The sequence below is a fragment of the Muntiacus reevesi genome, chromosome 16 (assembly GCF_963930625.1).
Source record: "Muntiacus reevesi chromosome 16, mMunRee1.1, whole genome shotgun sequence".
NCBI lineage: Eukaryota > Metazoa > Chordata > Mammalia > Artiodactyla > Cervidae > Muntiacus > Muntiacus reevesi.
Window position 1 is genome coordinate 23,800,711 of NC_089264.1, and position 11,437 is coordinate 23,812,147.

Below are 11,437 nucleotides of genomic sequence, written 5' to 3' on the forward strand. Positions count from 1 at the left end.
TCTGGCAACCCCATGGATTGCAGCATGTCAAGCTTCCATGCCAGTTTCCTTGTCAAGAGAGAATCCATGGATACAGAAGCCATGACAGAGTGCTGACTTATATTTAGATTCCTCAGTTTAGAACTCACAGACAAGGAAAGGAACAAACAGAGGTGTGTTTATCAAGGTCCTTTTAGGCCATTTGGCAGACGATCACAAAGGAGGTCAGATTCAAGTAGTGTGCCTCAGAAACCTGTACAATCTGAGGGCTCCCTTTAGAAACAGAATCGCAAACTTGTGAATCCAGAACTGAATACAGATGTATCAGGGAATAAAAATTTAAAAAAAAAAAAAGAAATCACAACAAATAAACTAAAAACTGACACATACTGTGAGCATCCAGAAAGAAATAACAATGGTGTTAACGTCCTGACATACTCCTATGAGCCTTTTTCCCTATGTTTTAGACTTCATGCTTTTTGAATATTTTTTCATAGGAAAATTGTTTTACAATTTCTATAGAGAGAATAGAAGGACTTTGGTATTTCTGTAAGCAGGGTTTGCAAATTTTATTTTATTGATAATTTAGGAAAACTTTCAGTTTCACAGCTCATTATTGGTAACTTCATATGAATTTTGGGGATTATGATCAACATTGGAAAGGCTTTTACCAGATTTATATAACATGAGCCCTAAGGTTTAAAGGAATTTTCTACTAGTTGCATCTAGTTCATATGGCTGCATATTAAGCTATGTCCTCCTCCACCACCCACGTATTTCTGAGACTGGATCCTGTACAAATATTCAACAGCTTGACCATACCTCTCGTTTTGCACCTGCACAAATCCCAGTGAGCAGTTGGAAGTTTTCCGGAAGTCATTGCAACACCAAGACAGCTAGCAGTAAGTCAGCTATATGTGGGAGTATGAGATATATCCCCCAAACCCAAACTAAGTAAGGAAGGAATTGTTAGTCACTCAGTTGCATCCGACTCTTTGTGACCCCATCTATTGTAGTCCACCAGGCTTCTCTGTCCATGGAAGTCTCCAGGCAAGAATGCTGGAGTGGGTAGCCACTGCTTCTCAAGGGGATCTTCCCGACCCAGGATCGAACCGGAGTCACCTGCATTGCAGACAGATTCTTTACCATCTGAGCCAACAGGGAAGCACTAACCCAAACTAAACATATTCTCAAGTTCCCACAACTGAAATCCAGAAATGCCTGCAGTCCTCCAATGCTGGGTTATGCCAGGGCAAATGTGATAGAGAAGAAGTCAAAATGAGACGCGAAAGCGATCTGAGTCAACTGGAGTTAAAATATCTTATTCTGAGTACATTTGTGAGAGGTTCCTGCAAGTGAGGACCTGAGGCTTAGTTTCATTTGCTTCACTCTGACAGAAAACGACTACTCTCTCATTTTCTCATAGCATTTATACCCGTCTTCAATTCCATTGCTTACTTTATGCAAAGCATTGTGCTTTATAAACATTAGCTCATTTAATCCTCACAGTGACTCTATGGGGTAGTTGATATTGCACAGTTGAGGCAACTTTGAAAGGTAAATCCACATATTCAAGACTGCAAAACTCATGCAATTGTTTCCAAAGCTGGTGCACACACGTTTGGTCTCCTGCCTCCTTGACAGAACAGCATGAATTTAGAGTGGAAAAAGAACAAGAGGAGGACTTAGCATGTTTACTTTGGCACAAAAAGAACATGCATAAATTTCAAAGTTATATTAAGAATTTAAAACGCATCAATAGTTTTTGCAGTAAGTTGGATCCTAGGTGAAAAAGTTTATTCAGATATTAGTACTGCCTTTGGGTTACCTGGGTGAGCAATTCACCAACAGTTTAATTCAGCTTTTTAAGATATGCCAAACACTACTTTTTAATAAACTTTAAAATACATTGTTTTCATTTCTAAATCCAGATTCAATGGACATAAATAAGTTCTCTCTCTGTTCCTCTTCCTCTCCCCCTCTTTATTTCTTACATTTCTCCCTTGACTCTCCAGCTCCAGGAAGGAAAGGTAGAAGTATTGATTTGGCTTCAGGGGATTCCTAATCCTTCTCACTCTCTGGTTTTGCATGAGGGATTTAGCTTCAACCCTAGAGGATTGGCAGGTCATGCTCTATTTAATACTCTAGTATAAAGGTCAAAAGTGAAGGGGTTTTAAAGGGAGTACATGCATAGTCTTTCTAATTGTAGTTATGCCTTTTCAATTAGTTTATTACTTTATTTCACCAACAATGAACTATTAAAAGACATTATCTTCACCCTAATGCAAACAAAATCAGTATTAGCTGGAGATGCTTATAGAAGTCACCTGAAAAAAGTTCGTAAAAAATAAATTTAACACCAGTTAGTGGTTATTTCTACGGTATATCCTCCCAATGGCCGGTTTTGGTTGTCACGATAAGAAATACTTATATGTCTTTGAAATACGACTTTAAAATGAAATACACTGAAGTGGGTATCAGGGCTTCCCAGGTGGCTCAGTGGTAAGAATCTGCCTACAGTGCAGGAGACACAGGAGATGAGACTTGGATCCCTGGGTTAGGAAGATCCCATGGAAAAGGAAATGGCAACCCATCCCAGTATTTTTGCCTGAAAAATCCCATGGACATAGGAGCCTGGAGGGCCACAGTCCATGGAGTAGCAAAGAGTTGGATGTGATTTATTAACTGAACATGCAGAAAGTGGGTATCATTGTGAAGGTAAAAAAAAAAAAATGCACATTTACAAGATGGTTGAAATTATTGTCCTAGTATTATGCAAATGAAATTCATGGCTCAGGATAAAATTTTCAGAGTTATTAATATACCTGAAACAACATAGATTGAAGTGAAAACTGCATCCTCTGGAAAAATGTAAAGAAAAGTTGAAGTGTTTCTAGGAATGACAGAAATACTTAACAGAGGTTCAAGTGAAGAACTTAGTTTATGAATTTTGGATTTTCTACATTGAAGAGTTTTCAAGTGCTTGTAAGATAATGAAAAGCAGGAAAAAAGAAAATCTTTGACCATTTTTATCTTCATCCTTTAAATGCTTATATGTTCAAGTTTGGACAAAGAGACTGCCTGAGATTCAGTCATCTTGAACGTGCACGTAGTGTAAACTTGACACTTGAACTTAAAGCAAAACAAGTATCTTATACACAGCTTAATTATGTTATTGAATTCTATTTTAACACTTTTGTCATTCTTACATCATGTTTCTGAATTTAAATTCCCAGGAGAGAATCATGCTATAATCTAAATGCAATAAATGCAGCTAGCTATTGAAGATTAAAAATACTACTTTAAAAGAATATGAATATGTGGCTTGTGCTCAAATAATACAGTTAGAAAACATGACTGAGTCTTTGGCTAAGGTAAGTTCTCATTGTGTGCTAGTAATATAGTCATGTACCTGCTCTTAGAGCATCTTTGAATTTCTTAAGAATTAGATGTTAATAATGTAAGGGAGAAATGTTAGTCAAACTAGTTAAGAAATTCAAACCTATTTTACCAGTAACACTATGACTCTGCACATATTAATTCTCTACACCTGTTTCTACATCTATAAAATGCGAATGATAACACTACCCACCTCATAAGGCTTTTATCCAAGTTAATACTAACATACTTGAAAGAAGTTAGGAAAAGCCATACACATGTCAGGAGCTCAATAACTGTGAATTCTTCTACTTTAGGCTTTTCCCTCCTAGTGACAATATTCACAGCCTTCTTATTTTTCCCCATAAAGGCCTTTTTGTAATACAAAAAGCAAATACAATAAAATACCATAGAAGCCTAATCGAGCAGAAAATTGAAATGTAGAGATGAAAACAAGTTTATTTTAAGCAGAACACCACATGTCATAGATTAGGCTAATGAAGAGTTTAGCTCCTTCACCGTGGATGTGTGGGTGCCAACTCACACATCCAAGAAGCCAAGTCTCTAGTGTGACAGGTTTCTTCCGTCCCTCCCACCACTGTGTACAATGCTCACTGACTTGAAACTTAACTGAGTGAGCAGTCATGCAAGCAAAAGAAAATACCTCTCCATCCAGACGAGGTCAAACTCTGACCCCAGGAAAACATATAGGCAACACCTTGCTTTAAAGCAGGAATACCCAGCCTTGAGATCTAAAGTCTGGTGATCTAGGTGGAGCTGATGAAATAAAGAAAGAAATAAAGCACACAATCAATGTAAAGCGCTTGAATCTTCCCGAAACCATCCCCCGCCCATCCCCTGGTCTATGGAAAAAATTGTCTTCCATGAAACCAATTTCTGGTGCCAAAAAGGTTGGGTACTGCTGCTTTAAAGGACTTGGATCAGCAAATTGAAGATGCAGCAGCATATAAAACTGTAAGTAAAAGCCACTTCCACTGACAGTTCCACAAAACACTGCAAGGCCACAGTTGATGAGTGAGACACACAGACCCTGCTTCAGAAAAAGCATGCGTGACATATGTTAATGTTTATAAAAATCTCCCCACTCTTTTAGTTTGCAAGGGCTTGCTTTTAGTCCAAATAATATTCTCCAGAATTTCCTGGGCCTCTTGGATCCCCTGTCTTGCAGCAACATGAAGGAGCATCTCTATGTCCGTAGGAGAGAGAGTTACTTAGTAGAATCACAAAGAAACAGTGAATTCAAAGAACCTGCATGTCCAAGTGTTTAGGCTAAGGGCCAGGTTAACCCCTGTTTAGACTCATTCTAAGGTACTGAGTGAAACACTTGCCATTTCATCTGGGTTTCATCATGAGTGTCTTCATAATAAAATCAAAAACTACCCAAAGAAACAGTCTTACAACATCAGAGTCCAGCTGGATACTTTTGCCCTATTTAGAAAAATTTTTCCAGCCAAGACGCTTAGGTAATGTCTGAGACACCCCTTTCTTGCAAGCAAATTCTATATTTTGGTTTAGAGTGGTAACTGGAGAGGGCCTCCATTCAACCTGCTCATCAATCAGTTGTAAAACCGCCCACCAGCAGTTGTGAAAGAGAACGCAGACTGCCCCGTATGATTTGGCTGCCTCCCATTGGTCATTTCAAGATTTCATCACCACGTATTGCGTGAAACCGCTATCCCTGAGTGTTACACCAAGTCCCTAGACTCACCCCATCCTTCAGGCTCTCACTGAGACTCCCTCTTTCTGAACCTCGTCTACTCATCAGCCTGACCTGGATTAAGGTCTACAGTTGGGGGGTGGGGATTACACACACAACGTGGTAATGGAATACATGTCAGTTGCATTTCTTAAAACAAGCTGAAAATTGAACAGTTTATTTGGGGGAGGCCTATGAAGACGTTCCTGACTCAGAATCTCTGCATGAAAATATCACAGATTATGAACTACTCAAAAACTTTAAGAAAAACTTCTCCAGAGAAAAATAGTAGCATTTCCCTTGGGACTGTGAGTAATCAAATGGGGATTCATCCCATAAACACAAACAGAATTTGTGTCCCAAAAGAGCTTTCTACCTTATACTCTTCTATGTTCTATTCTGTTTATGAGAAAATGCTCTACAGCTGTAAAGATGGGACTCCTAGGAACCTTAAAAATTTACAGGAGACCCTTAGGATCATGAAATAACCCGGCCTTTCATTTTGGACTCATCAGGTACCTTACAGATTTATTCCATGGGCTCTATGAACGTATATGAACCTTAGATTCTTTTACTTTGTGACTTTTGTCATAACTCATAGCACTGTAAGTAGATAAAAAGGCAAGAGTGGGAAGTGCACTATATATAAAACGCTTTCATCTGTCACTTGCAGGTAACGTATGGGGGCACGTTTAGAAGGAATGACATCTCAGCTGGAAGGGAAAAGACTGTTAATTTTCATTACCCTACTGCCATGGATCCAGTCATGTTTTTCAGTTTTCCGACTGCAAGGTTAAAAGAACCCTGAGGATGGTCCTGCTGGGAGGCTCGTCTGAAAAAGAGAGGAAAAGAAAACGGGAGTGGAAATCGGGTTGGAGAGGAATATGCAATAAAACACAAGGAAACAATGCTGTGAAAATGGATTTTCTTAATATAACCAAAGGCACTGCTAATACAAATATGTACGTATTACTGGAAATATGGGGCTTCCCAGGTGCGCTAGTGGTAAAGAACCTGCCTCCCAATGCAGGTGACAGAAGAGAGGCAGGTTTGATCCCTGGGTCAGGAAGATTGCCTGGAGGAAGACATGGCAACCCACTCCAATAGTATTGCCTGGAGAATCCCATAGACAAAGGAGCCTGGAGGGCTACAGTCCATAGGGCCACAGAGTCGGGCATGACTGAGGGACACTCTGAAAAATCATTACTTCTGTCTTTTACATTGGGATAAATGTTAATAAGCCTCTTTCATTAAAAAAAAAAACAAAAAACTCTTATTTGAAACAAAGCACTTTAAAAAAAAGACTGACGTTATAAGAATATTTCAATCACTTACTTGTTCCAAACTCGTTCATCAGCTTCTCCAAACATTAAAATCATTACAATCTTTTCTCCAAAATATATAGGAAATCAAAATATAGGAAAGAACCATCTGGGAATATTAGGAATTCAGTAGCATGTAACCTGATTCTTAAGCATTATTTCCAGTTGCTGAAATATGTAATATGCCAACACTTTCCAACAGAAATTTCTACAAAGATGAAAATGCTTGGCGTCTGTGCTTTCCACTATAGTAACCATTAGTTGTGTGTGAGTATTGAATACTTGAAATGTAGATAGTGCAACTGAGAAACCGAATTTTTTTAGTTTATTTAAATTTAAATGACCACATGTGGTTAATGGCCATCATATTGGACAGTACAATTTATATAATTATTGCCTTGCTACTTTGCAGTTCTTTTCATTTATTTATGATTGGGGGAAAAGTCCAAAATACAAGGAAATGTACAAAAGTTTTCTGTCTCTAATGTATAAACATTTTGAAAAGTAAGCAGGAAAATAACAACATCCAGTGGGAAAGTGAGCAAACTGCATGAATAGACTTTTCACAGGAAAAAAAGTATTAAAATTACAACATGCAGTGTGTGCTTAGTCACTCAGTCGTGTCCAACTCTTTGTGACCCCATGAACTAGCTCACCAGGCTTCTCCCTCCATGGAATTCTCCAGGCAAGAATACTGGAGTGGGTTGGCATTCCCTTCTCCAGGGGATCTTTCCAATTCAGAGATTGAACCTAGGTCTTCTGCATTGTGAGTGGATTCTTTACCATCTGAGCCACCAGACATTTAGATAAGAAAGCTTCACAATTGACCAAAAGAAAAATTTAACAAGGCACTTATTTAATAAATAAATTTAATGAGTCATGAACCATAAAAGATATTTTTAAAATACGCTGGGAGAAATCTTGCCTTTGTAATGTTTTTCCCATCCCTTTCCTGATAGTGGACTCCATCACTGAAAAATGGAAAGGTTTTTGACATTGGCTTTTAACTGTATGTCCCATGTAAGGAAGATCTGGTTTACAAAATATTATTTAGGGCAACACATCTAAAATTTTAATCCACAAACTAGCCTCCCCAGAATCTTGTTATAATGAAGATTATGAATCCTCATTCATTATAACAAATGAAGCTTGTTATAATGTTCAGTAGGGCTGGCCTAAGGCCTCGAAGGCTGCATTTCTAACAAGTACCCACCTGGTGATACCAGTGCTGCTCGTGTGTGGCCTAGGTCTCAATAGCAAGGGTTCCAGCCAAGCAGAGTTAAACACCAACCATGCTGAGCCATTCCAGACCCATGTCATTCCCCTCCTGATTCTCAAAGGTACTTCTGTCAGCAGGTGAATTTGATCAGAATATCCACTTTAAACTTCCTGTTGAAATGTGTTACTGAAATGGCTTCCTCTGCTGGTTCGTTTTTACTTTATAAATCAGTGTGGACTTCTAGAGCAGTGGTTTGACCTCCCTACACATGACAGCTACCCAGGATGCTTTTTAGCACAACTCAGTCAATCTGGAGTTGGGCATTAGTATGTTTCAAAAGCTCCCCAGGGAACTCTAATATGTAGCCAGGCTTGTCACCCACTATTCTAGCAAGAAGACAAAAGGCATCTGAGAAGGATGATCTCATCAATACGATAGCAATGGCAAAGCCATGGCTGTGCTCCCTGCTCACTCGGATAACCGAACACTTCTCTGCATCATAGGAGACTCTGATCATCAGCATTACCCTATAGAAATAAAATGCATGCCATGGTAATTTTAAATGTCCTGATAGCCACATCAAAAGTTTTAAAAGGAATAAGTAAAATTAAATAATATACTTTATTTAATCCTATATACCCAACATATTATCATTCAATGTATAATCAATACAAAGAATTGTTAGTGAGATATTTTATATTCCTTTCTTCATATGAAATCTTGGAAACCCTGTGTGTACCTTACATGTACAACACATCTCCATTCACACCAACCACACTTTAAGGGCTCAGTGGCCTATGTGGCTAGTCACTGTCATATTGGACAATATCACTTTAAAGAATACTATGGCAAAATTCCACTTTCAGGGGTTTCTACTTTTGAATACATTGAGACTTCATGAACCCTAAGCCAGTTCTCTATATCAAGTGACTTTGACCTTAGTCCTAACTTGTCCTTGTTTTCTACCACAGTCTCATGTAGAATGGAGTTTCTAACATCTCAGAGTCTATTTATTCCCATTGTCTAACCTTTAGAGTGTCAGGTAAAGCATTCAAGTCTTTGTTTCCAAAGTTATTATTACTTTCTCAAACTGTAAATATAATATATATTTTTCTGTGAGGACTCATCACACCAGTGCTATACAATCAGAATTATAAAAGCTACCCATGGAAAAACTAGTATATTGAGTGGAATTTAGGCTCAAAATAGAATAAAAAATAGATAAATGTATTTCTACTTTTAAATTCAAATGAATGTGTCTCTAATTGTCAAGAGTTCAAAACTTTAGCAAACAAGGTAATGCTAATGCAGTGCTGTTAATAAAATTATTGATGTTCTGGATCTTGATCTAGAATGGTATATATTCTCCAGTTTAGCTCTTTTAAAGCTAGTCTGTTGTTTGCTTATATTGTGTAGACTGTTTTTAAATGCATCAGACACATCACTTCTGTCACTACTCCTATCTCACCGCTGAGTGGAAAAAGAAGTTACCAATACTTTAAGAAAGTGTACCTTATTTTTGTTCTAGGGAAGAAGCACCAAAGTCATAAGGTTTTATATCTCAGCACTTCCTGAAATGACAGCTCTAGAGTTTTGCTTTTGGTAGGGGTTGTTTTTCTTACCTAAACCAGTGCATTGCCATCTCTTGATCCTTCACCACACCAGCTCCTGGGTGAAACCAAAAGGTATCACAGAAAAAAGGGACTCAGTCAATTATTAACTAAAATCTTCTATAAACCTAGAGGTATATATAAATAAATTCTAACCAGCAAACGCCTCCCCTTCCTTTTCCCCTAGTAAAATGAGCACAAGATGAGCAAAGGAGTTACCTTTCAGATATCTCTGGCCAACAATATGCTGGGCACTGGGGTACCCCAAGTGAGCATAAAGATGTGCCACATGGAAATGGAAGCTCTGGGAATACAGCCAGATGTAAAGCAGAGAGACCATGCTTCCTGATATGACTAGGAGCTACAAAAATAAAAAGGAACAGAAGAGAAGGGTGGGGATATACTTACGGTTCAGACGTGGGAGAAATGAGTATATTCTATAAGGAAGGCATTTCAGAATGAGATCCATATGATTTACAGATGAAGGATGTTCCACATAGGTCTCTGTTTATAGGGGAAATTTTTATTATCACTAGTCTTTTATTTTTAATCATTCTGGTGATATATTTTTAATTTTTGGGGCGATGTAATATAACTGGCTTGGGTAACTACTTAGTATTGGATACTGACCAATAGGCTCTTAACTGTTTATAAAAGGAAAAAAAAAAAAATGAAGGCAGAAACAAAAGAGGAAGCAGAAAAGAGAATTAACATGTTTACTGTTTGGGCAGAAGTAGGGTGGTTAGGCTAAGGTGGGAGGGAGGTTCCTGCCCTGTTCTGCCAGTCCGGAGAACCCACAGCCCTGGTCTCCTTATCTGACACTTTTGGCTGCAACAACAGAAATAAAAGACCTTCAGATGGCACTTTCAGCTTCCTCTCTAAAGAGGTCCAGGTGAGCCAGTGGGTCTCCAGAAGATGAGAGAAGATGAGAAAACTCACAGCTTGCTAGGGCTGACATAACCAAATACGACAAACTGCGTGGCTTACACAACAGAAATGGATTTTCTCACAATCTATAACCAGATGTTCCAGATCAAGGTGTCAGCAGGATTGGCTTTTTCTAGGCTTTTCTCCTTGACTTAAATTTCCTCCTTTTATGAGGACACCAGTCATATTGATTAAAGTCCATATTAATGACCTTATTTTAACATAATTACCTCTGTAAAGATCCTGTCTCCAGATACAGTCACATTCTTAGGTACAGGGGCAGTGTGTGTGTGTGGGGGGGGGGGGGTGGGGGGGAGGTTAGGACTTTAACATATGAAGTTGGTGGAGGACAAAATTCAGCCCGTACCAGTAGCCTCATCTGACGGTGGAAGATGCTTCCTAAAAGAGCTGGTGGATTAGCAGGAGCCTTGACATCAATTTTTTTGTGTGGGTCATTTTTGACCATGCTGCATTGCTTGCAGAATCTCAGTTCTCTGACCAGGGATCAAACCTGGGCCATGGCAGTAAAAGCCCAAATCCTATCCACTAGGCTACCAGGGAACTCCCAACATCAATCTTCTCTAGCAATGTGAACATGCCTGCAAGTTCCCTTCAGGAAGCTCTACGAAGTGAGGTTCTTTCCCATGAGAAGCTTGTACTTCAGCCATGGGTTGATGCCCAAACAAGTTTACATCATCCATCAACCAAATCAATGTGACCATTACTGTTTTCAGAAATATGGCAAACACTTTCTGAGATGTTGATTCATGCAGACATCAGAGGCTAAGAGGGAACTCAGTCCTGTGGGGCAGCCTTGAAATGCAGCAAGACCATGAAGAGCTTCACCAGCAAGGACAGCTCAGGACCCCATACCCTTCTCTTACCCTCACCTAGCTGGATTCTGAGGAGGGCCTCAGACTCTGAGAAAAAATACAGTGTGATTGACATCTTCCGTCTCAGATATGATTTTTCTTCTAGGAGAAGAAACAAATGTAGCTTCAAACTTAAAAACTCAATTCTCTATAGCTGCCATGAAAGCTAAATATCTATTATTGATTCCAAGATCAAGAGCTTAAAAATAAACTTTTAAACTCAAGTTTTTTAACCAAACAAATCAATCAGGAATTGAAAACTTGGAGATAAGAGATGGTATTTTACAGACTTTCATTTAGAATCTTAATAAGCACAAAACAAAGATCATTAAATATATTTAATGATCATATTGAAATATACTAGAGAAAAAATAATTAGCATAGCCCAGTATGAACAAAATGATAAGTTATAA

The 11,437-nt window shown here is 38.6% G+C and overlaps 1 protein-coding gene across 1 annotated transcript; it reads right to left on the reverse strand.

Annotated features, from left to right (window-relative positions):
- Positions 1 to 4,445: 4,445 nt before the first annotated feature.
- Positions 4,446 to 9,565, reverse strand: LOC136148001 (secretory immunoglobulin A-binding protein EsiB-like). Its single transcript, XM_065907437.1, has 4 exons — positions 9,445 to 9,565; positions 9,238 to 9,283; positions 5,820 to 5,906; positions 4,446 to 4,572 (listed from the first exon to the last, which is right to left on the reverse strand). The coding sequence occupies exons 1-4, from the start codon at positions 9,563 to 9,565 to the stop codon at positions 4,446 to 4,448; spliced, it is 381 nt and encodes a 126-aa protein (XP_065763509.1).
- Positions 9,566 to 11,437: the final 1,872 nt, after the last annotated feature.

Coding starts and splice junctions, on each gene's coding strand:
- LOC136148001 (XM_065907437.1), bottom strand. CDS start 9,565: ATGGTCTCTCTGCTTTACATCTGGCTGTATTCCCAGAGCTTCCATTTC. Junction 9,284..9,444: donor TGGCCAGAGATATCTGAAAG/GTAACTCCTTTG, acceptor GGTTTCACCCAG/GAGCTGGTGTGGTGAAGGAT. Junction 4,573..5,819: donor ACTGGATCCATGGCAGTAGG/GTAATGAAAATT, acceptor TCTCTCTCCTAC/GGACATAGAGATGCTCCTTC.